The sequence below is a fragment of the Megalops cyprinoides genome, chromosome 18, assembly GCF_013368585.1.
Source record: "Megalops cyprinoides isolate fMegCyp1 chromosome 18, fMegCyp1.pri, whole genome shotgun sequence".
Lineage (NCBI taxonomy): Eukaryota > Metazoa > Chordata > Actinopteri > Elopiformes > Megalopidae > Megalops > Megalops cyprinoides.
This window is the reverse complement of record NC_050600.1, coordinates 9,047,568-9,074,205: the sequence shown is the minus strand read 5'-3', so window position 1 is coordinate 9,074,205 and position 26,638 is coordinate 9,047,568. Positions and strand designations below refer to the sequence as shown.

The window sequence follows — 26,638 nt, the reverse complement described above, 5'->3', positions numbered from 1 at the left end:
CTGCGCTGGGATGGAGCGGTTTGGGGCTCCGATGCTCTCCTCTGCTGTGTGTGTGTGTGTGTGTGTGTGTGCGTGTGTGTGTGTGTGTGTGTGTGAGTGTGTGGCCTGGTGCAAAAGGACAGAGGCTGTTGCACAATGATTTCCTAAAAAGGGCCCTCTCTGTGGAGAAACAAAACAGAGAGAGTGAGAAAGAAAAAGATGTTTCAATTTTCCACTTGGTTACTCTCAATACTTGCATGAAGCGGCGCTCTCAAGTGCAATTAGGCAGATAGGTTTCGATGAGTGTCCACTAGGCTACTGGGGGTACACCAGAAGAATCTCATGGTTTTGTTTGCAATGTCAGTGCTTATGTATTTAGTATTAATATTATCTCGACTTTTCATAAATCACAAATTTTCTGTCATCACAAAGTTAACCAAAAGTGTGGCATATTGGTAAGGAACAGGGCTCATACTTGAAAGTTTGCAGGTTCGATTCCCTGCTGGAGCACTGCTGCTGCTTAACCCAGAATTGCCTCAGTAAATACCCAGCTGTATAAATGGGTAACATGCAAAACTGTAACTTATGTAAGTCGCTCTGGATAACAGCATCTGCTAAATGACAATAATGTAATGTAATGAAATAACCCAAAGGATGTGGGTCCCATTTCCAGCTGGGACTCTTCTGTTGTACCCTTGGGCAAGCTGAATAACCCTAACTGCCTCAGTAAGCTGTAGCTATCAGCTGTATAAATGTAAGCTACAGTAAGGATACAAGCATCTGCTAAGCAAATGCAATGTAATGGAAAAACTGAAATAGTATAATTTTAGTATGTACCACAAAGCATGGAGTTGTGTGTGTGTGTGTGTACACTCTTTGTATAATTGTTTGCATATACTGTACATGATGTGTGCTTGTCTCTTAGCTCCAGAAGTGTTTCAGTCCTTCATCGATGGAGGTCCTGGTTACTCGTACCCTGTGGACTGGTGGTCTCTCGGAGTGACAGCATACGAGCTGCTGCGTGGATGGGTAAGGTGAAAACTCCACTCGCTCGTCCTGCTCGACTGGGCACTTCTGTACATGGGGTAGACTCACACCCACGTGACCTTAGCCAGGCGTTATGTGGCTAAGCAAGACTAACTAAGCATATATGAACAGTGACAAACGCCTCTCATGCCTCAGAGCAATTCCTCAGTGCAGTCTGCGTGTCCGGTCTTCACTTGTTAATTTGGAATTGGTCTTAATTTGGAATGAGTCATCAGTTGGGTTTTTATGTCTTCATCATTTTAACCAGTTTTCTGCAAAAGTCTACCGTTTCATACTTTTTACAGAGAATCTACCATTACAGTGCACCAAATACAGGCTGTTGAAAAAGGCTCTACAATAGACGGCTGTGTGTCACCAATAAAATGGTTATATTCTCAAAATAAATATCCAATTTGGAGGACCAGTGAAGTCTTACGGAATATTAGTGTATGTTCAATTACAATCAGGAAAACATAAGTCTCTTTTATTTAACATTAAAGAAAATATTCAACAGGCTGACAAAAATGCAAGGGAGAACTGCAGACTATAACTGAGTGTTTTATGTGAACAGATACAGTGCATGACACACAGCCATAGACTGAGGTGGCATACCACAGCTATACCGAAGGTATCACGCGGGCTCTGCTGTGATCAGAGAGGGGGAACGTTTATGGCTATTACTCTTCAAAGGGAAACAGTAGGAGACTGTTGGGCAGAGTGTAGGCAGCTCAGGCTCACCTCTGACAGCAACTAAACCAGCGAGATCACATCAGGGAGGTGTGCTCTGATACCTGTCCAAGAAAATGTCAGGGGTAAAGATGGAAGCACAGGCAAACACACCCAAACCAAGGACAGGAAATCTAGGAGCATTTACGATGCTGAACTCTGTCTCAGAGTAAATCTCAACGGATGGAATAAAACTCAGCATTGTTAACATAAGCCAGAAATGGTCTTTTTGCTGAGGGAGCTAATGCTTATGTCCATTCTTCTTTATTAAAAAGGAATTGCTGATTAGTACATTATTGTAAATAATACATAAATAAAGTTTTAAATAAAACAGATGGCCATCTGAGAAAAAAAAACTGGAGTGGCTGTTTATGTTTTATGAATACATTTACTGTAAGCGATACAAAGTTGGACAAAGATAAATAAAGATGCTGAAAATGTGCATTCAAGGCTGGGGGTGGGGGGGTGGGGGTTAGAGAAATGAGGAGCATATAGCGTACAAGAAAAATAAATTTATGGTGCTGGATCTACACAGTGCATGCAAAACACCAGCAAAAAGGAAACACTCCCATCGCAGAGACTCCCAGAGAGAACAGAGACAAAATTGATCCATGGGGCAAGAGGAGTTCACATCAAATAATTGAGTCAATCAGTCACTGCAGATGGCCAGCTCATTGTCTAGCACCAGAATTCAGTCCGTTAATACTACTTACATTCTAGAGACGAAGGTTTGCTGCTGGTTAAATTAAACATTTAAATGAGTGGATGTAGGTGGGAGCTCTATGTTGAGACCCTCCCAGTATCAACTTGTGGAAATTCAATAATTATACCTCATTGTACAAAGACCAAACATCACTTACTTTCAACAAGCAAATAATTTAAATAAAACTGATTCAACTGACCACCAAACAAAAAAATCTATGTAATAACCTTCAACTACTTATTTAGTCATATGGATGTCACGTACATCTGTAGAACCAAGATATGGGAGATTACTTAAGTTTCTACACGAGACCCTCTTGAGTGTCAGTTCCACCAACTGACCCTGATCTGAAGTGTTCCCTAAAGTTAATGATGCTGAATGGACTATCAGGCTCTCTGAAACGGTCCTCCAGGCTCCACCTGTTAGAGTATGACATGCTGCACTGCAGCAGACCCATTATCACCTCAGTCCTGCTTGTAACCCACTGGATCAATCCTTCGCTCCCTGTCCCCTCGATAAAGACCATTACTGGACCCATTACTCAGCTTCCCCTGAGGAGCGGGGGTGTCGCACGCTAATGGACAAGGCTGCCCTGGGCAACGTGACCTTAGCTCTTTCTCTCTCTTCCTCTTTTATAACAGCAAGCTGGATGTGAGCTTAGCATTTCTGCTACCATTCTTTAAAATGGCTGCTGAATTACAGCTGTGCATCTCTCTGCGATTTGACCTGGTATCTGCAAGGCCTACTGGGTTATACATTAGCTGTGTGCCTGTGATAATGTGGTCTCTGCTCAGCTGCCTGTTGGACTCCATTAGTAGGGTACAAGGCAAAGGATCCTCAAAGCATGTTTATTAGTTTAATTTAATTGAAAAAGATCACAGATCATTAGTGCTCATAATTTGGTACATACTGCATGTGACCACTGCACTCACTAGAATTTTGTCCCAGTCCCAGTAATTCATACATTTATAAAGGACTATATTGAAGAAGGAGACATAACCATCGAGTGCAAATGGAATTCTTCCAGCGCTGTCCTTACTTTTTCCCTACCCCCCCGCCCCATCATCTCGACTCTCGGTATTTTTTTGCACCACTTAAGCTGATGTTGGTGCGAGTTGCCATGACGATATATGGACGTGGAGGCTGTTCTGTGGTCTGGATTGTGAATGAAACACAGAGGGCAACAGTGCCCCTGGGCCTTCCTGCGTTTCGGTCTCCAGAGCCGTGACTCATCCTGGTATCAAACAGCCCTTATTAATGCCATCTGTTGCTGCCACTGGTGCCTGGATTCACCCAAGGAAATACCCCTGTCTCACGTCTAAAAAGAAGAGGGCTTGCTTCTGGAACTTTTTTTTGTCTAGAAAATATGGAATTCATTAATATGTTGTGCTTGGTTCAGAAGGACAAGATAGCAGACATGTTTGTGGACAACATCAAAATGCTAGGAGCACATTTGTATAGTGTAATTCAATGCAGTGGTCATTCTTAATTGTGCATTTCACTAGGAATTGTCTGTAAAAAAACTGGTTTACTGTCTGTTGAATATGGCTTACTGTATACATGTACATCTAGGGTTAAACTTACAGACATGGGTTAGGTTGATGGTAAAGATTTAGAAAAGGGGAAAGTTAACAGCAGATATGAACAGAGTGACAGATTTGAAATATGAAACTATCCTTGCTATCAAAATGGTTGGTGCAGGCTTGATTTCATAGCTTTTTTTTTTTTTGTTTCCTTGTTTCTCCAGCGGCCGTACGACATCCACTCCAACACAGCAGTGGATGACATAATCAACATGTTCCGCGCCGAGCGGGTGCACTACTCCTCCACGTGGTCTAAGGGCATGGTATCTCTGCTCAAGAGGGTGAGTCTGGGAAGGAGAGCTTGCCCAGCACTGTCTCTGTTGGGTGCTTTTATGTTAATGGCTGTGTGCACTTATATGTCGAACAGTTTACGGAAATCATAATCAAATTTACACGTTTGTCTGTCTCTGCACATCAAACAGTTTGCATTGCTCCTGTTATTACTACTGGTGTTCAAAAATCGCCAAAGCACATTACAAAATGCAAAGTGAGTCTGAAGTGGATTCACCTCAGAGAATGTCATCTTTTTAGTTGCTGACACAAAGAGAAGGAAGATATTAGCTTTCACAACATACAAGGGAAGGAAAGATCAAGTGCCATAGTAGCCCTAACTATTTACCTTCAAGGGACACAATATTGAAACTGAACCACAAATTTCTTCTTCTTTTACCTGTGATTACTTGCAAACCCGAATACAGATCAGTGTAAGGCACTGCATCACTTGTCTGAAGATAATGCTATGGACCATGTCCTGTGGCTCTGATCACTTCTTACAAGAAAGCCTCATAAAAAAACCCCAAACAGCTTGAACCATTTTGGATATGGAAATGGATAAAATACCTTGGTTGAAGACTTATCTCATGTAACTAATACCATATCACATGTCTAACTCCACAGACTGTGTGTGGCCACATGTTGTGTCTGTAAGATTGTGTAAGACTGTACGTGGCTGCATATTGTGAGCCAGAGAGGCAGTGTGTGACACTGTTGTGTGAAGCTTGTTGTGTGAAGCCTCTCTGTTTTCCTCCAACCTGCTCTGCACACAAGCCATTGGGTTTCGGAGCCCCACGAACGCTGAGTGCCAGCGGAGAAGACGGCTCTCTGCCTCTTCAGCTCTCCTGAGCTCTAGACGTGTCACGCTTCAAAGCTGGCCGAGCTCCAGTTTGCTTAATAACGGACATATGGTGCTGGGAACGGTCCTTTCCCCCCAACACCACTCTCCCCGTATGAACACCAGCTGAATCCGTTTCACAGCCTAAGGGGAGGTGTGTGTTGTGTCTTTCTGAGAGGTGCGATCATCCCTCTCCTCGTACCCTCAGCACCCCCCCCCCCCCCCATCCTGTCGCATCTGTCAGGGAGTTTTCGTTCATCCCATCGCTCTCCCTTTCCTCCCTCCTCTCTCTCTCTCCTAGCTCCTCGCCAAAGACCCCGAGTGCCGGCTCTCGAGCGTCGCCGACATCCAGAGCTCACCCTACCTGGCTGACGTCAACTGGGACGCCGTTCTGGAAAAGGCCATACCCCCCGGCTTCGTCCCGAACGTAAGAAAAATGTCACCCTGTCTTGCAACGCTGTCCCCTCAGGCAGGGCTTCAGTGGGGACTGCATGTGGGGGTCACGGAGAGCCACATCTCCCCCCACATGCGGCTCACCCCTCGCACCTGGGGCGCAGCGGGGAGAGGCTGTCATTTCCTTTCATCTCTGATCAGCAGATGGAGCAGGGAGAAAGTGGGAACGATCTGGAATTCATGGCATGTGAAGGCCTGCTGGTGGAAGTGCTTTTATCTGTCTCACTTGCACATTTACGCTAAACATTTAATGGAACCCCCCTCTCTCAGCCTCAGCTCACTGTCTTTCTCACCATCATCCTTTACCTTGAGAGGAAACTGACCAAAATCTGTAATCGGGCATGACATATCACACTCGTTACATGACTGTTGCTCATTCATTGCTAGCTGGGAAAACCTCGCTTGCTGTATGTCAAGCACCAGCTACCAGCCCCAACAACATCCTCAGATCATTACCACACAAACTCTGGAGTCAATTGCTCTTTCTGAACAACTTGTTCGTGTAGCGATCTATCACATTATTGAATTGTACGTCTATTCGTGCGACAAGAGACCTTCGTGCGGAGAACGGGTTGTTGGGGCTTCAGACAGAAAGAGTGATTGATGTCCACCAATCTGCAGAGAGGGTGCTAATGATCCAGTGATGTCATTGGTGCTGCGAGCAGGCACTTTGCGGCAGGATTCAGTTTTTCTCCAGCAGGTGAGGACTGACTTTATGCACATTTATGTATCATTAATCAGTTTTAATTTCTGAATTATAAGTTTTAATCAAAGTTCCACTTTTAGTCTTGCTGTTTCTCTCAGCAGTTCCTCTTTTGCACAGACCACTGCTGAATGCACAACAAAACCATGTTTAAAGTGTTCCAAATAAAGAAACTAAAAGAAACCTTTGAGAGCGTACAGTGATTTCCATTTAAATAAATATTTCAGGGTCCCCTGACAGGCCACCTGGGGAGAAAGAAAAAGTGAGTCAAAAGTATCCAGGTGTCGCAGGTGTGGAAAAGTTTTTAAATGAACTGGAGTAAAAAACTCCAGAGAAGTTTCTCAAAGCTATTATAAAGACTCATCTCTGCAGGGAAATGCAGGAGACAGAAAGAGGCCCCCTCTGACCCAGCGGAGCTGGACGGCAGAGCGCAAACAGAGGAGGAAGTCAAATTGGATCCAGGGCTCGTGATGTTTCTGCTATTCCAGCAGCAACAACAAAAAACAGAAATAATGAAGGGGGGGAAACTTCAGACTCCCATTGGGTGTTTACATTCTGTCTGACCACAATTATGCAAACCGCGGTCCAAACGGTGCTTTCTCGGTTTATATTTAGTGTGTGCTTGCTTGCGTCTGAATATATTCAAACTTCAAGTAACAGGAGACAACCAAACTGAAAAGGACATCTATATGCACAATGCCTGAGAGAACAGAACTCATGACCCTTCAGTCCAGGCAGCCTGATCCCATCCCCTCTCTCTGCGCTGTGACACTTGTGCTGTGGGATTTCGGACGGTATTTTCAGATCCTGTTTTGATACTGATACATGGGGGGGGCGGGGGGGGGGGGGGGGGGGGGGCACCTTTGGAAATGCTATCGGCCCAAAGGTGATTTAAAAGTGGGAGATTGGAATGACCCATTCCACATCGCTGTCGAGCCACTGAAAGCTTTTGATGGACAAATCTGAGAAGAGAATTAGAGTGACCTTCAGTAAGAGAACAATACTGCGTTACTGACGTCATTTATATTCTTCGGGGGGGTGGATGTGCTTTTTCTGCGTTTATCATGCTGGTGGTCTCCGCTCTGGCTGTAGCGGCTTCATAACTTCCCAAGTTTTCTGCTGTATTGTAAAATTTTGTTAGGGGCTGATTATTTGAATAGCCACATACAAAATATGTGGCAGTACTTAACACCTGAACTTAATACTGCAAAGTGCCATGGGTGAGACTTTCACTGCCAGAGACCAAGGTCAGGAGAATGGCCACCACAGAGTGCGACTACTGTATTGAGCGGGTGTCTCTTAATCAGCTCAAGTTCAAAGAAAGCTCAAAGAAATAAAAACACCCACCTTTTTCAGAAAAAAAAATCAAAACTCTTGTGTGTTTGTCCCCTCTTGGTGTTCCTCTGCAGAAAGGTAGGCTGAACTGTGACCCCACCTTCGAGCTGGAGGAGATGATCCTGGAGTCCAAACCCCTCCACAAGAAGAAGAAGAGACTGGCCAAGAGCAAGTCGCGTGACGGCAACAAAGAGGCCTGCCCCCTGGTCAGACAGCACGCTGATGCCCATTACATTACATTATTGTCATTTAGCAGATTCTCTTTCCCAGAGTGAATTACATAGGTTACAGTTTTTACATTATCCCTTTATATAGCTGCACAGTTACTGGGGCAATTCTGGGTTTAGGTACCTTGCCCAAGGGTACAACAGCAGTGCCCCAGTGGGGAATCAAACCAGCAACCTTTCAGTTATGAGCCCTGCTTATTACCAATATGCTACACTGCTGAACATTACTTCACAGTAGAGCATAAAAATGGAAGAAAATGGAAGTATTAAGTGACCAAAAATGGTTCTAAACAAATCGAAACTATTGTATATGTTACATTCTTGAAAGTAGCCAAAAAAAAATATATATTTTTTTTTTTGGAAGGAAATTCATACATAGGCATCAACTTCGCTATTTATATTTGTCTAAGAAACAAATTTCAAATATTTATGCATAAGCCCTTAGATCAAAACGTCTTTGAATGCATGTTTCCCATTATCTTAATCAGGTGTGTCCAAGCTTTTGACTGGTACTGTACCTACAGCAAATTCCCAAATATAAGCACAATTCCTTTGTGTGTTTTGCAGCAGGTGCACATCATATTAATGAGCTAACACAACACAAGTAATTTAATTATGCCTGATCACATAAACTTCATTATCTGTCAATCACAAGTGTATTTATATTGAAACTAGACACTCCTGCCAAGACTATCACACTTTGCCCCCCCATTGACAGATCTGTTGTCTACACAAATTAGCATATTGCTCTGCATGTTTGCATCACACCTGCTGGCATCCATTAGGGTGGTCTTCTTGATTCATTGCTGAAGAGGGTTGGCTTCCATTACTGGGAGGTCCATCCGAGGTGTGACTGTGCCATCTCATTTGGTTAGGTTGATGGGAATTGGTGAGCTGCCTCAATACATTTGAACTGCTAATACATTGGCTGTTGTAGTTTATATTTCAATGGAACTGACAGTGGAAAAAACAGTCACAAAAATAGAGCATGATACTGCCTCAAGTCTTGGTAAATTTTATGACTGGTGGTCTCCTAAATCTTAGCTATTTTTGACAAACTGCTTGGCTGTGATCTTGCAAATGTGGATGAGAAATTGGGGGTTGTGAAAGCACTGCATGGCATGCAACAGAACTCTTAACACATCACTTGCAAGAAGGCTTTGTTCTCTTTATAAGCAAGACGTAGTAGATCCTGTGTTTTTCCTTCTTAATTTTCAACAGGCTTGATATTCAATATCGCCTCCTTACAACAGCACGTTAGGTGATTGGGCACAGGTAACACTTGTGCTGAGGTTGTAGTTACCTGAAAATAATCAATATAATAATCAATCAATGCAATACTGAATATAATACTGGCTCAATACAGTACTCTGGTAGCCTTGATATAAAAGATTTCTACTACCACTTGTACTGCTTTTTCGTCATGCTTTTTTCAGTGTGCCATTTAGTCACTTAAATAAACGAATCTCTGTGTCTCTGTGTTTCGTTTCACGTCCTGTGGCCTCTCTGGATATTTGCGGTGGCCGTCAATGCTTCGCTCAAAGCCCGCTCATCTGCAGGAGTGCCTGGAGACGGTGCGTCAGGAGTTCATCATCTTCAACAGAGAGAAGTATGCCGTCCCCTGCAGCCCCTGTTTCTTACTGTTTCATAGGGATGTCCGCGTTTTTTGTAATGTCACAGGGAGAAGAAAACGTCCTCAGGTTCCTCTCTCTTGAAGAACAAAAAAAAAAAAAAAAAAAAAACTGCGTTTCAGACAGCTCAACGGGGTCCTTGGCAAACAAGCAGTGGCAGGCCATGTAAACCATTTCACGCAAACGACTAAAAAAAGGCTTTAAAAACGCTACAAAAGCGTTCCCCGCAGCGCCCCCTCCAACCCGCTGCAGAGCACCGAATCAAACGCTGGAGGTGGGGGGAAAGACGCCAAACGGGCTACGGATAAATAGTCAGGATCGGCATTACCCCGCTCTGCCCTCGAGACAACACACAGGGATACCGCTCCATGGAGAAGGCAGGACAGGGGAAGCATTATCCCCCACCCCCTGAAAGAGGGGTTCCGTTAGCCTGACGGATTCCTCCGTTAATAATTAATCTCCCCCAGTGCCGCTCCCCCGGGAATCTAACTTTACTCAGGCCTCTGCAGGGCTGCATTAGAGTGGAGAACCCGATCAGCGCTCCTGCTCGCCCACCATCAGGCCCGATAGTAATATGAAATCTATAATTGGCACAGAGCTCTGTGGAGAACGCCGAGTCTGACTCTCATTCCATTGCAGAAGAAGAGCGAATGTTGACTAGCCTGCCTCTCTCCCCCGACAGGCGCCACTCAGCACGACCTTCACAGTCGGCAGGAATTCTTTAGCAAAGTCGTTTGATTGACTTTTTTTTTTGGGGGGGTGGGGGGGGGGGGGGGATTCTCTGCGGGGATACAGAGCCACGTCAAGCTAAATGATGCACACTGATAGCATCACCATCCCACACAGACCATTAATGTATTAATGCATATTCTGTTTCTCCGATTTTTCAGACTTTCCCCGCATGAATAATTGAATGATGTAGCGGGGAAATACTGTGTCCAATTAAATTACGGGGGTTTCTCAATGTCACTGTGGAGAAGCAAGTAACAGCCCACTGCAACTGCCATTCCAATATCCTGTGAATTCAGAGTCCACTGAGCCGGTCCTAACAGAATCAGCAAAAGTCTGCCTTTAATACAAATTAGAAAAGCCAAAAAAAAAAAAAAACAGAATTAGACATTTCTTTGGACTTACGAGATGTCACTTACCATCTAGATTTTAATGCAAGCTCTGATATTGTTGACATGTCGAATATGATGCAGCTTCAAAATTTGTCTCACATAGCTGGAAACAGGCTGGCACAAGCAAAAAAAACTGAAGCCAAGGCTGGCTGAGCCAGTGTGGTGCTAATGCTTTTCCATTGCATTATCTGTAGCCAGAGCTGTAGCACATGCATCACACTGATTGATGGAAAACTGATTTGCAGGCCACGGCTTGGAATTTCCTTCCCTGTTCACTTTAGATGGAATAGCTATGGAAACCTGAGCACCTCTTTGACTCTAGGCTTGTCAGCAAGCCTAAAGACCAGCACCAGTGATGGTAGGCAGTCTGAGCGGACGCTAGGTCAGCATGATGAGAGGACAATGGAAAACAATCTCTACTCCAAGTGAGCCAGCCTGGTTCCAGCTCTACAGTGGTAAAATGGTGTTCAGTTCACGGACACACGATCCGAACAATAACTGCCAATCCTGTAGCGAACTTACAAAAACCCATGTTCTGTTCCGCCTTGCAGACTGAAAAAGCAGGCCCCTGGCGTTCAGACAGCCAGCCTGGAGAGCCAGCCAGCCTCGCCAACCCCGGGAAAAATACAGGGAGGACAGAACAACAACACAGTCCAGCCCTCAGAAGAAACTCCTGTCTATAGCAGCTAAGCTGAACACTGTAGGGGTGCTGAACATTTGAAGGTGGAACAATCACCGCTGACACTGGACCGCTCTGATTGCATGTTCTCTTTTTTGCTACAAGGAAAAAAAAAAATAAATCAAATAGGTACTGAAACTGATCGCAGCATAAAGCCCAGTGATGCCACCCACGCTGACTACGACATCACACGCTGACTGTGACATCACACGCTGACTGTGACATCACCTGGTGGGCCGTCGCTTTGTGCCACACTGCATGGAGAGGAAACTTTTAAAAAAAAAAAAAAAAAAAAAAACGGAAGATGTAGAGTCATCAGAGTTTAGTTTGGCTCGTGGACCAAAAGCCACCACTTTTTTTTGACCGAATACTGCTTTGCTGTACGAGTGTGTTTCTGGGAAGCCCAAAGGACTCTGTGCGTGTGCGTGAGTGTGTGTGTGTGTGTGTGTGTACACGTCTGTGAACTCTCTTCTATTCTCTGTAAAACACATTTTCTTCTTCTTCGTTTTCTCTTTCCTGCTCATCACTTAGACTAATGTCTATTTACATGTCATCTGTTAAGAGCTTAAAACACATCCTTGCCACAGTCCCTATTTTTCCAATACCAAAAAGCACAGTATAATAATCAAATTACGCAAGAGCAAAGACAATATTTTTTTGTGGATTGGACTGACTGCCCCTTACGTTCGGTATACACATTTTATGGGTTTACAGTACAAGCAATATATCTGTCAATCGATTGACAACCCAGTAGCATTGTGTAGTATGTTTTATGCGAATATGCACATATCATTATTACTCATGATTTTCAGGAGTTATGTTTATAATGATCCAGCATATAACATTTTCATGGTAAAATTTAATTTCCAAAAAAATGAAAAGGATCTCTGGCCCTGATCAGTAAACCAAGTCCCCATACTATGCCTTAGCATGAACATGTAATGGGTTTATCCCACCTTCTATGGCACAAAGTAGCCTTACATACATAATCCTCTCCCAGATATAACATCACTACCACCACAATTTCTCTGAAATGCTGTTATAAACTATGGTGTATATATATACATATATACATATTTCAGATGCACTCATAATCAGCTTTGCAGAAGTTTAAGATTCTGTAAAAAATCTCTAATTGTGTTTTCCATCTTATCTTCAAATTTCCATCCTTCAAAGACACAAGGAAAAAATTTCTGCAGATGAGCATTTGATATAATTTCCCCCCACTGTACTACAAATCATTACCATGTCATGTCCATGTCAAAGTAGTGAGTGCACCTCTTGGAAAACGAGACATTATACAAACATGTACACTAAACGTAGCAGCACATACCATTTTCATTTACAGTGCACTCTAGTTGACATGCCCAACAGACTAGACTTTGTTTATTTTTGTCCTAAAACAGAAGGATTAACCACATGGTCTTATTGTTCTCCCCAGTCAGTAAGTGCAGAAACATGCTCTCTTTACTCCACGTAAGGTCAAAACCCATGACATCAGCGCTGCCAGAATTACGCATGCAAGGCTTTCATTTGTCCCTCAAAGGTCACTAAATATTGTTGTCCCCGGTACCCTTAATTGGGGCTATTTCTGCTAAATGAGTCGACATTTTCCAGTCCATTTGATGCCAGCGCTGCAAAAGGCCACACTAGTCAAGGCTTTTCTAAAGGGGAAAAAAAAAATCAAGCAAAGAAAGATTTTATTTTTTTAATTATTTCATTTTTATTTATTTATTTTAGTCGGGTTCTGAAATGGCCATTGTGAGTCATTATAATGGACCAGCTGAAAATGACAGTGACTGAAGAGTCTGCAACATATCCCTACAAAGGTGATTTAGGGCAGGGCAGGGAGGAGGTAGCAGCTACAGGGTACAGCTTAAAGGAACAGAGGCTAGGGTCATCGCCCAAACAGCTGGAGGTCTGCCTCTGTTGTCAGTTAGCATCAGTCCATGTAGCCTCCCCTCGGCTGAACAGGAAGTCTCCTAACCCAGAGACAGCGTCTCAATCATTATTCACAGATAAGGAGGCACTATGGCTCATGGTGTACGGGGGAAGTCAGTACACACACGTTCAGTCATCTGTGAAGATGGGAGTTTTAAATGCCTCTGTGAACTTTTGCTCGAATTTGGTGTTGATTTTTCAGTATATATCCTCTGGCTATAGCCTTGGGTCAACCCTTGCATGTCAGTTTTCATTTACATATACTCCTCCTCCCAAAAGACAATTTATTAAATATTTATGGCCTTGTGTTTTTTCCCCCCACAGTAAAAAGATTGCATTTTGTTTGTATGGAATAGGATATTTGCACTTTAGGTAACGCATTATAACGTGGTGCTTTTAAATCCCTCAGCAACGATGTAGCATCAAGAGAGCAATGCTGGAAAGGCCCATTGCACAAACGGCATTGTGAGATCATCGCCTGTTCCTTTCCATACACACAGCAGCAAGGTAATTGATTACCACAGGCTTATTAAGACCAGCACAACATGCTGTGATTTAGCCCAATTTTCCCAGTCCTGGCCTGTCAATAGCCTCCCTTTTCTTTTTATAATATTCTCTGTAAAGATTCCAAAGGACCATGCATCTGCACACGGACTGCCCCACATTGAAGCGTGCGTGTCTTATACACAAGAGAGGAATGTTGGCAGTTTATCTGAGGGATTGCTCCATCCTAAATCAAAGATTGATTTGCTGAGAAAACCCTCAGAGAGATTAAGAGCATCAGAGTGTGCTTTGGCCCAAATGTATAAACATATGTACATATACAAATAAGGACAAAAAAAAAAACCTAAGAAAATTACCAGCAAACCAGGTGACACAACAGCCCAAGCAGGCAGTTGATCTCTCGTTGTTTCTCCTCCTGTTCAAATACCTGTCTGATTTATTACCACAATTAGGAGAAACAAACCTATATTCCAAGATTCTTCAACCCTGGTGTCAGACAGGCTAAAATCGAACACGTTTTCCAGCACAAAACAGGATCATTCAAAAGAATCACAAGTCAAATGAGGCATTACAGAAGTTTGGCCCTTCCACACCAGGACTGAGTAACCCTACAGTAACACTGCAGGCCTCCCAGAGCAGGGCTGAGTAACCCTACAGTAACACTGCAGGCCTCCCAGAGCAAGGCTGAGTAACCCTTCAGTAACACTGCAGGCCTCCCATACCAGGACTGAGCTGCAGTGCGTTAGTGTTGTGCCACTGCGCACAATTTGCTAAGAATCTTAGTCCCATTTAATCTTAATCTCTCTCAAGAGAGGACACACAGTAGCTGAAAATTTGGAAAAGTTGCCTGGAGCCAGGTCACGCAGGAGACGCAGAGAGAAGGCAGAGAAATAGAGTGGCGAGGTGAAATCAGTTCTCAGGGGAATAGCGTGCTATTTTTCCCATGCTCTTACTGTGACTCAGCGCAGTGCTGCGGCACACGCTTGTCAGCTCCCATTGGGCGTGCAGGGGTGGGGGTGGGGGGGGTAGTCCGGGAAAGGATGACAGGCCCTCTTCATGTTAGAGAGCTGGAGGCAGGCTGACCCCTTCCGAAGATGCCCCGAGCAGGCAGACGGCCTGACCGAGATCGCAAATAGCTCCTCGCAAAGCATCGGCTTCCTGTGACTCATTTGGAGCAACACACCACGCAGAGAAACAGGCAGGCACTCTCTTTCTCCGTTTCTCTCTCTCCCTATCTCTCTCTTCCATCTGTTTTCCTTTCTTTCTTCCTCTCCCTCTATCTCCCCAGTTTGTGTTATCACTGGGTATATGCGTCTCGCACTGGAATAGAATCAGAGGATGTGCATTGCTCTTGAGTGAGTGGGTGAGCTCAAGGCTGTGTCTATCACAGTCCCCCTGCTCCAGCAAGCTGTGTAATACAACAGAAGATGAGCATGGGGTCAATACAGAAGGCTTGGCAGTAAATAAAATTTTTAACCCTATCCCTGCTCATGTTTAACATTGCTCTCACAGGATAGATTGGTAAGTGACAGAATACTGCAGCTATTGTTATCAATTCTGTGGATGCAAAAAGGTCTACGCATACTACACTACGCTAACACACACACACACACACACACACACACCTGTCTGTGCTTGTCTATGTAAAAAGTATTGTCCCATGGTATGTATGTTTTCAGCTGGTGGTTCCAAAAGCATTTTTGTCTAAAATGAAACAAAGACAACGTTGTATTACAAAAAAGGTCATGGATTTGTATGTTTTCCAGCCAGGAAACTGGTTTGCTGTTGTGTTTGTCTGACATGTTCTGGTAAATTTCAGCTGCATCATTTCCATGGTTTTGGCATTTCTTTGTATTTTTTAGCCATTTACCAAACACGGTAAAATGGAAAATTATAGGGGGTGTTTGCCAGAAATTCATACAATATCATTAATATCCAAAACTTAAAAAAATAAAACACATCCTGCTTCAACTTTTTAAATATTTGTCCTTTATGTTTCTTCAGCTGCTACAGCCAAAATGCTTTTTTAAATGGATAGCCTATTTTTTCTGCAGATACTTTTAGAGAACAAATTTAAGACAAAGTTTTCCTCATGATGAAATCATCAAAAGGGAATAGAATATCTATTTGCCCATACCTCTTATCAATTACAAACACAAAGAACAAAAAATTACCAACAGACCTTATCCCATTCAACAGCGGCGTATAATAATTTGAAGGGAAAAAGACTGCGCCAAAATTGAAATGACCCAGCGCAGAACAGATTAAGCGCGATAACAGTCCCTTTATCTGCTAACTGATTGCTTGTGAAACCTGAATTCACTTGAACAAAAGGTTTATTTCCACAAGGCGCCTTTTGGAAATGTGCTTTGAAATGTCAGAATATTCATTAACTTCCCATCAATGACGTACATCAGCACTATGCCTTGACATTTCTCACTTAGTGGAAAGCAACAGTGAGATTGCATTAGGCTTTTGGTTACCATACACCCCTATGCAGAGGCCCTTATCTTACATTTACAACTTTCATAGTATCAATTTACTTAGCTGACTGTTTACTGAGGCAATTTAAGTTGAGCACCCTGCTTAAGTGTACAATGACTCATCCAAGAACTGGGGCTACAACTTTCTGGTTACATGTCAGGTGTCCTAATTTCTGCACCATTTTGCTGCTCAGTGCTTACAACATTTTAAAGAAGGGGTTGGAGAGCAGGCGGATAGTTTCTGAGGATGAACTCCCTGAGACCTGGACAGCAATCAATCAAAACCACAGTACAAAACTGCACCGTTCAGTGAAGATCAATCAGCCAGACACTGAGATGAACATCACACTGTGGGCTCAGTGGCAGATTGAAGGAGAAGCCAACTCTGGGACTGGATGAGGTCCCTTCACAGGGGCAGAACTTTCACTTTTGTGGAAATTTACTTTCTTTTTCTTGCGACACCAAGACAACTTAGTTTATTGTGACACCAGACAACTTCCCCAGCATCGGAATGTGTTTTCTTTTTATAGCAGATGATGAGGGCAGTGTGACCGCTTCCACGGGACGTCAGATTCAATAAGTGCGTCACTAAATAAGCCCGGAAGCCTTGCTGTAGACATTGGTGAAGTCTGTTTTGTGAGGCCATTAAAACAGTGACAAGATTTACAAATACACACACACACACACACACACACACACACACACCCATTGCAGAACACACATCTGTGCCTTCTGTGGCCTGTCCCAGTTCATGCACACTCACACACACATAGAAGGAATGATTGGTGCTCTTTACCAGTTAGGTTAATGCATGCACGTGTACACGCACGCACGCACGCACGCACGCACGCACGCACGCACGCACACAGACATTCAAATTCAATCACACACACAGGAGAGCTGCAGGAGGGGCTGGGTCCTACATAGTGGTTTGCACATTTTCACTTCTCTGAATTGACCTGTTTATTGCTGTTGCAATCTCAATCTATTCCCCTTTGAGTGCCATTAGACCAGACAGCCAATCATTCTCGGCTAACCAGCGGCATGAATTCCAATGCTACTGAAGTGAATTAAATTAGTAATGAATGGACGGTTTTATTAATTAAAAAAAAAGCCCTCATGTTTATCATTAGAAATGCATACTTGCAGGAGGTGGGGAGAACAGTGGGGTGGTAGTAATGGAGGGTTTCCCAGAACTACTGTAGAAATACAATTAATTAATTACAAATGCATTAACATTCATGGGACTTCGTTTGTATATTAATGGCAGGGGCCCTCAGTTACTGAATGTTACCTAAAGTAGTACATGAACAATTCATCATAGATTAAGTAATCCTTTTAAAGGAATGACTGCATGGTAACTCTTGCTTGTCTTCTGTTATTAAGAAACATCCCAGTTGTGGCATTTTCTAAAATTCATCACATAAAGTGTCAGCTTGATCTGATAGCTTAGTTTCAAAATATTTCTCAAGCGCCTAAAACAATGGCAAAAGAAGATGTAGAGTCATTGAAAGCTGGAATCACTACTCAGCACGCCTGCTTCAGAGAACCCATCAGCTCCAATTTCTTGGATTTTCATGGTAAAACTCTCTATTTCAGCTGTGTTTAGCAAAGGCCTCCACACACAGCACATTACACTATACTACATTTTTGTCAGCATTTAGCAGACGCTCTTATCCAGAGCAACTTACATAGGTTACAATTTTTATATGTTATCCATTTATATAGCTGGACATTTACTGAGGCAGTTCTGGGTTAAGTATCTTACCCAAGGGTACAGCAGCAGTGCCCCAGTAGGGAATTGAACCAGCAACCTTTCAGTTACAAGCCTTGCTCCTTACCACTATGCTGCACTGCCACCCCCACAAACGCCAACAGCTTAAAAACCGCATTTCAATTTGGTCAGAAGGCAAGAAAATACAACAAAGAGAACAGACCATCCAGCCAATCTTCCCTCCTCATTCACCAACAGTTTAGAGTGAATCTATTACTGTCAAGTCTGTCCTTGACAGAAGTAACAATTTATTTCATGCATTTTTATGGGTGAACTGATTGGTGCTCTGTGAAGAAATACTTGCCAGTGACAGTGTGCAATTTACTTTAAAACTAATTACCACCTGTGCCCGCTGTTCACATTTTTCACTGCATCAGCACAATGTTTGTGTTCTGTGACCACACTTTAAATCTTTTTCACATGGCACACACAGTCTTTGTGCTCTATAAAGTATTTCTACGATGCGTTTTTATTGTCAATTGTAACATTTATAGCATTAAATTTAACTTTAAGGTGCCCATTCCTGGATCTTCAAGTCTTGCTACACAATCGTATTAACCAAACTGCCTCTATCTTATTAAACTCCCAGACTCCATAACTGCACTAAAATTCATAGCTATCTAGTGTCAGTGATAATAGTAATAATACTAATTTGCCAAATAAAACAATAAAAAGGGATTCTCTCATATATTATCTAGCCATTTGTATTTCAGCTACATTACTAGGATATGCTTCTTTCACTTCCTGCTATTGTATACATATTTTCCTTCTTTTCTTCATGTATCATAAATAATATAACTACACTGAAAATGTACAACATACTCCTACTGACATCATCATGAGCTTATATTTGACACATTAACTATTTATACAACTGGATATTTTAACAAGGGTATTCAGGTTAAACGTTTTAGAATGATTGTAGTGTAAAATATGCAACCTTTTGCCCAATTTCTTGCCATTTGTACCCCATGACTGCACATGTATGAAAAAAAAAAACTGCATGAATGCATAAGAATATACATATAAAAGCCATAAATAACCATGGTTAAATCTCTGGCAAAAGAATCAGTGTGTGACCTTTTAGTTGCTGTGGACTACTGTACAATGGCACAGTCCAAAACAGACTAAGAGAACTGATTTCAGATCACACTGATATGTGTATAACATCATGAAAACAGGACCAGCAACTGCTGCTTTCTTATACAAATGGCACCCCTGAATGAACTCAACTGCAGAAACCGCAGCTTTAGCAGAGGATGCGGCTTGAGTTCAACCCAAGAATGATGTGGTCGCATTATTCAAAGGCATAATGTAATTTCACAAGGAAAGTGACCTCTTCAAATAACATGTTTTTAATCAGAGCAAATGATGTGGTTCGCCCTTCTTTTCTCTTTCCAAATAAAAGTTCACAAAATGGATGAGCTGACTTAAATTTTAGATCAATCTACGTATCTTTCTGAAATATCCATACACCCCTGGTCAAAACTGTCTCAATGGCCCTGCAAACTCACTCTATGTTTTTTGGAAGTTTAAATGTTAAATGTTAATAGTTTAAATGTTATTATTAACATTTTAAGTGTTTGAAGCCAAAGGACAAAAGCATCTGGATACTGTACGTGCAGAAAGCAAGTGGGGATGAGAGGACTGTCAAAGGTAAAGAAAAATCACCCTTTTAAAGGATGGCGCTGGAAACATCCCCAATTTGCTACCTTATTCATTACCCCGCATCTCCTCCATGGCCGTGACTCACTCCCACCAGCGCTTGTAAACATCTCCGTTAGCCAAATGGAAGGCCACTAGCGGGGCAATGATTGATGACCCTGCTCTGGAAAGCGCTGCGGGTGTCTCTGGATGATGATAAACCCATTTCTTCCTCTTTGTCAACAGGGATTAGCCCAGAACAATACGCGCTGGCCTCTAACTCAAACTCGGTCCTTAGTCCTGCGGTGCACAGACAGGACTAGGCTCTGTGACTCTCTGTTTCAGAGAGGAACGCTTCCACACGGGCATGTAAACCTTACGGCCGTGGCTTCCTGTTTACCACATCCTGTCAGGATCCACTCTTCATTCTTAAAGAACAGCCATGAGCAGTTTATGAGCATTACGGTGATATGTTACTGACGGACACCAAACAAGAAAAGGTGAAATCGACATTAACACCAGGTTGTTTTTTACTCATGTAATTTGCAGTACATTTACCACTATTAACAGGCCCTAATTTTAAACAATTTGGGTAATTTGCTGCAAAGTGTAAGTGTCTCTCGTTAACCTAAATTGAGAATGGTTCCATAAGGCAAAGGGCTTGTTAATTACTTTAAGTGGCTGATGGCCTAGATGTCACTCTATAAACCAAGTCTAAATGAGGCAGAAAGAGGTAGAGCGAGAGAGAGAGAGAGAGAGAGAGAGAGAGAGAGAGAGAGAGAGAGAGCGAGAGAGCGAGAGAGAGAGGCTTTCTCAGCTGGCGTTTCTGATCGGGCAAACACTGTCCTTGTTCACTGCTCTTCACACTCTTACATATAGCCTACTGGAACCAACAGAGGCTCTAGGGCCATGTATCCACTGCAGCTTACACTCAGCTGTTACCCAATTACACATCAAGACATGTACTGGAAAAAAAAAAAGAATCTTGAAGATTTGATTTCCCTAATCACATGACCATTTGGCATTTTAAAACCGACAAACACAATGACTGTTTACTGTTAGGAGTGATTCCAGCTTTTAGGCTACTGTTTCCATAAGCCACACTAAATCATTCTAGGCAGTATACTTTCATCAGATAAGTCGCATTTCTATGTGAACACTGCTTTAAGCATTTCCACAATTAGGCACATTGGAACATTAAAAAAATATATAAAACTAGACACAGAATAGCAAAGACATGGCAAACCTTTATGGATTGAGAAATATTGCAATTACCTCTGGCCAGTTCTTCTGGACAATGTACCTTATCTAATTTCAGTTTCCCCACTGTGTTGCAGTTCGATGCTCTTCAGCGGACAGAAAGTGTTTTGTTTTTCTCAGACTTGCCAACACGGAAATTGCAGGGAAAGGCTGCCGGGAATCAAATAAAGGAATCAATAAAATAATAGTGCCATCGTAATGACACAAATCAGCTGAAGAACACAAAGCTTTCTTAAGAAGCTGCGGGACAGAGGCGCATGGCAAACTGATCGGACACAATGTTTACAGGAAACCATTAGGGAAGATAATACCAATCTATTTCATTTCTTTCTCTCTCCTCAGGGTGCTTCTCCACAGAATGAATTCCATTTGGGCTGCAATGTTGCCGTGCCAACCGCAAAAGTTCCATTCACCTGTTACAGAAAACAGACATCATGTTCCAGACTGGAAGGGTCAAAGACCTTGAGATTAGTGCATATTCTGAGGGGTCAGGGGTAACCAGACTGACACTGAGGTACACCTCCTAGACACGACACCAGTTTGCTGCGGGTTTGTGGCCCCAATCCATCTGGATACCGGTGAGAACACACAGAGGGGTGACAGCTAACATTTTGGCAGGACTCCACTGGGGCTTAAACTAATTAATCCTGGAATAATTTTGACAGAGTAGGACTCTCAAAAGGTACAACAGTGTTTGAGCCCATGAACCTCTGTTCCCAAGCTGAATGGTCCTGACCACATGGATTAAGGGCTGTAAACCAATACTCACAGTGTGGTGAGGATCTCTCAGACCATCTGTGCCAGCACACATAGAATGCAAGACTAATCTGAGCGCAGAACTACAGCCAAAAGTGAAGTCAGTCAGCACTCAGGATGTGGCCATTACATATCACATTCTTTCCAGTGCAAAGCAGCGAGATTAAGGACACAGGGGACCAATTTACAAACAATGCATGACCTATCCAACATCTAATGATCCAGTTTTATTCCCCTGACCAAACTCTTACCCAACACCAACTGGTTATGCAGTGTTGTTTTCCAAATGCCTAAAACAGGGAGCTTTGTCATCTGAATTACAAGGTCTTACAGTGATTTATTTGCTTAGCATAAGCCATTTATCCATGGTGACCCACTATGTTTGCCTGTTTTTACATTCCTGTTTGTTTGTGAGACAATTCAGTTATGGACCATGCCAAAGGCCACCACAGCAGTCTCCAGCCCTCTGCTTAAGTTGAGTTCCACACCAGGAGATTAAAGTAACAGTAATTTGCAGTGTGGGTGGGTCACTCTGATGAATCCTCAACCTCTGTAGAACAACCTTCAACCTGGGAGTCAAACCAGCAACCTCTCATTGAAGTCAAGTTCCTTTACAGTTACAATTACAATGAGCAGGTGGGTAACCATTTTGATTTATGACTGACCTCAGTGCAGGCCTTCGGCATCACCACTACTGACAAGCGTCACTGACCAGAGGCTGCCCGACATGCAGCAAGCGTGGTATCCTTGTCAGTACCAAAGTTGGGTTGGTCTCGTTGATTTACAACAGACATTTCATTACACTAGCTACGGCCATGTTTTATATTTATGGGGTTTGATTGGTGGGGGGTCAGAAGATTTACGGCGGGGGCGGACACCTTCATGTGACCACCGCGTTCCTCCATGGTGGCTGCACACCACCAAGTCACAGGACTCGAGGAAGGACAACCTGTAAGTTGTAAGCTGTGATTAAAGTCATCTTCTGTTACCCTGTGGCTGCAGATTGCTCTGCACTGCAAATATTACAGTCGCTTTCTTACCGAAACATCACCCACCCGGGGTTTTGTGACCTTTTCCTGACTTGGAATCGAGTAAATATGGTAAGTCATCGGTGCATTATGCGTTTTTTTTTTTTTTCTTTTGTGTGCAATCCACGCTGAATGTATGAGCTGCCATCCATTTTCCAAGTCAATGTTTTGGCATTCCAGAGGGAAAATAAATCTGAAAACAATTTAATTCAAACAGATCTCTTCCCATGACTAATAACAGTTATGGTTTGGCTCTGTGACAGAGCAGTGGACAGATTAAATAATGAAGTTTTTATACTCGCATAAAAGTCCGCCTCCTTGTGGGGCCTTGCAGGGATCTAGTAATAAGCTGTTTTGTTTGTTGGCAAATACTGGATGTTGTTAAAATTACTTTGTGGTGAAACAGTAATGTGGCATTAAAATAATCCCCGCTTGTTGAGCTTTAATTAAAATAAAAAAAAAAAAGAGAATGGTTCTGATTGTTTGCGTCAGCATGACAGTGAAGGAAGACCTCACTTAAATGGTCTGAGCAACATGTATTCCCAGGACAGAAACTCGCCAACCCAAATATCCCCAAATATCATCAGAAAATGTACATGTTTGTTCATTTGTGGGTCCACAGTCTAGGGCTCTGGTTTCATTACACACATTATTGCGATGTCCCATCGCACAGGGGAAAACTTGCATTTATGTTGCATGAATGGAGGTGAACATAAAAAGTCCCATTCTTGGCTGCGGTTGACTCTGGACTTTCGATACAGCTGGACAAATGCCCAAACTCTGGACAAGAGGCCAGCAACCCAACACATAACATAACATATTCCCCTTACAACTTCTGCCTGTTTCAGGCAAAACATACAGCTAACACTGACAGGTTGTAATGGGCATTAGCATTCACCCAGAGTCTGACTGATGAAGTGTGTTATATCAAGTGATTTACATCTAGTCTCTGGATGACAGAGTCCATCTCAGCCTGACGACATTATATAATGATCCATCTCTATTAAGAGTATCAGATACTAGGGACACACATCCTCTGCCATTCAATCCAGAAACCTGTAGAAGTTTATCCTTTTACAAAGATATTAAACTCTACACGCATAGCCATCATAAGAGGTGGATCTGTGTGAATCCTTTCTGCAATCGTCATTAAAATAAAGCCGAAAGCGACAGATAAGAGCTTACAGTTTTCATAAACTTCACAGCAGACAAATGAGCAGCATGATAAAGTCATCAAGGTATTACATTTTTTCTGCAGTGTAACATTAATAACCTTCCTCATCCTTGTGATGTAGTCATCCATTTTCAGTTCTACATGCAAGCAACTGAAACCTGAACAACCTTCCACCAGTGGTGCACTGCCAGCTTCGTGACATTATTACAGGTCCAGAAAACCTGAGACTTCTTTGTGTGTGGGAGGGGACACCTTGTATCCCTTGGCAGGAGTCACCAGCTTCTGTCAGGGGTATCAGAGCTGCCAAATAGACACAGCAGGTTCATACCGAGCGATAATAACCACAGCTTGAGCTTGAGTGGAAACTTTCTGGAGTGGAATTTTTGGTGATCAGAGTGCAGCTCTCTCGAGAAAATACACAGATGCCCAGAATCTGAAAAAAAAAAACTGATGTGAGCTGAGGTGAAACAGCGCAAAGAAAATGTTTCTGATGGGAAAGGTCACTCAGAACTCTGTTGGTTGACTCACACAGAGTCAGACCATTTTTTAGACACAGAAAAGGGAGCCAGAGAGGCCATGACATCTGTGTGAAACTGGCCTTACAATCTTCGTACTTTCGCCCATGAGAGAACCTGGAGCCAAAATTATGGAAAAATGTTTCCCTGCTAGATGAAGTATAAATGATGGAGTGATGAGTTTATAGTAGAGACTACGGCTTCAAACTTTAAAAAATGTTATACTTTAATCTTAATAGCACTACACAGAGCAAGCTCATATTTTCAGAAGCAATGAATTTTATTGCACAAAACATGACACAAACATCCAGAAAAGAAGACAGAGATACAGAGAGGTAGATTGCAGGATGTCATCATCTTTGGATTTGGCTGAAATATTTGGCAGTTAATGAGTTCTCTGGATTTGGTGCTGGGAGGGATGATCAAATCCTTGATCAAGCCTCTAATTCCAAATGACAACAATGGCACTGACTCCTCCCCTCATGACTTGGGGCAGAGGGGTTTTCCGGTTAAGTGACAGTGTTCGGATGACACAAAAAACAGAGGACAGGGACCCTCCTTCAGGCCCCAGCGAGTGCGAGCGCTGGTTAGTGATCTGCCTTTTGCAGACGGGAGTGTTTAACAGATTACCAAAGGCTAAACTAAAGCAGAGACGCTGAATCTGGCCTCATGATCCACCCCAGGGAACGGGAGTCAGATCTTTCAGGTACACAGCCCTCAGATCTGTCAGACTCACTGAGCGACACCATGGGGTAACTCCAGGGTGTTTCACCCTATCACCATCCTCAGCTGAGAAGCGGAGCTGGGAATCACACTGAGCTAGACTGAGATTCCCCCGAGGGAGCAGACTCACACATGCACCGCTGAAAGCACACACACACACAAACACAAAGTTAAGAGCTCAACCTTGAGTAGAATTGTACACAGCAGCTAAATGAAGGGAAGACAGTCAGCACAGAGGAGAGATGGGGTTTGGGGGGTGGGACTGCATGACCGGTGGTGTGAAACTGCTGTGGTCAGAAACATGAGTCGAGCTGCTGGGCAGGCAGAGTCACGAGCAGGCCCTTGCCGCCAGACACACCACGATTACGACACCCCAACAAACTGCCCCCCACAACGAAAACACCCCAACAGACCCCACCCCCTCTCTCCCCCACCCACAAAGAAAACACCCCAGCAGTCACACCCAAACAATGGAAAACACCCCAACAGTCACCACGACCTCCCACAATGAAAACACCCCAACAGTAATCCTCCAGCTATAAGACATTCACCCACTGCTGCCTGGAACACAGGATCTCATTTCCTCATAGCTGATCATTTCTACCCTTACGCTGCAAAGCGTTCCAAATTTCCCATGAAGAACCCATTTCTCTAACGAAATAAAAAGCCTGCTCATTTTACCCTTTTATATCAAGGACACCAGTGCGAAGGTGGAGGCGATGCTTTTACCATGCGAGTGTATATAAAAGTCCTCTAAACAGGATGTGGGTGTGTTCCCTCCCCTGCACTAATCATGGACTGCACAGTGCACAACATCAACGACATCACTCTCCTGGGCCTTGCAGGCAGACAGCGGCACTGAAATGGCAATTTTCATTGCTGCAAATTGCTGATGGAGGAAGAATGCCACACTCTGAAATGAAGCCTAACATACAGCAACAGGAGAAGGAAGCACACTGAGAATGTGTAATCCTTCAAAAGAGTTTCCTGCACTTTGTGCTAAGAGGATAAGAACCCTTTGCCCCCCCCCCACCCCCCTGGGGTTGTCAGTGTAATTACTATAATTTCTAGATGTTTACTCCTGATTCAATTAACATTGAGCTCTTATTTCAGAGTATTTCCAGTGACTGAAAGGCAACCAGCAATCAGGGGGAGATGCACCAAAAAAACAAACCAAAAAAAAAGCAAAGCTCTGGGCTGCCCCAACCCTCCAAAGGAGTTCCATTAAAAAATTACAACTTGCAAATCCAATCAGTACTTGCAGATACATCATGCAGCCCAACCATAACTGAAAATTATAGTCAGAGACAATATTTTGATGAAAAGCAAGCCTGATAGGCACGGGTTTTCCAGACCAGTAAATACAAGCTGAATTAGTTTAGTCAATGCTTACCACTGAAAGCACAGTCTACTACGTAGTTACCTCATCATTTGGTGGAAAACAAGGTCAAGAGATCATAGGTTAATGTAACACATGGAAGCACTTCTCATTATCTGAACACTTCATGCTACTGCTATTAAATATGTTATACATTGAAATTTACCTCATATAGAGCTGC

At 43.1% G+C, this 26,638-nt stretch overlaps 2 protein-coding genes across 2 annotated transcripts in view; one reads left to right on the top strand and one right to left on the bottom strand.

Moving 5' to 3' along the window:
* The window catches only part of LOC118793163 (serine/threonine-protein kinase 32B-like), a 51,632-nt gene extending 39,928 nt beyond the window's left edge, over positions 1–11,704 (top strand). The window contains exons 7-12 of the mRNA XM_036551206.1: positions 905–1,008; positions 4,182–4,298; positions 5,430–5,555; positions 7,694–7,825; positions 9,391–9,455; positions 11,150–11,704. Coding sequence (XP_036407099.1) covers positions 905–1,008; positions 4,182–4,298; positions 5,430–5,555; positions 7,694–7,825; positions 9,391–9,455; positions 11,150–11,288 — 683 coding nt within the window. The 3' untranslated portion in view covers positions 11,289–11,704. The remainder of the gene's footprint in view (positions 1–904; positions 1,009–4,181; positions 4,299–5,429; positions 5,556–7,693; positions 7,826–9,390; positions 9,456–11,149) is intronic.
* LOC118793588 (limbin-like) overlaps positions 9,497–26,638 on the bottom strand; it is a 78,298-nt gene continuing 61,156 nt past the window's right edge. Inside the window, exon 21 of the mRNA XM_036551812.1 lies at positions 9,497–9,556. The gene's annotated coding sequence lies outside the window, so the exon portion shown is untranslated. The remainder of the gene's footprint in view (positions 9,557–26,638) is intronic.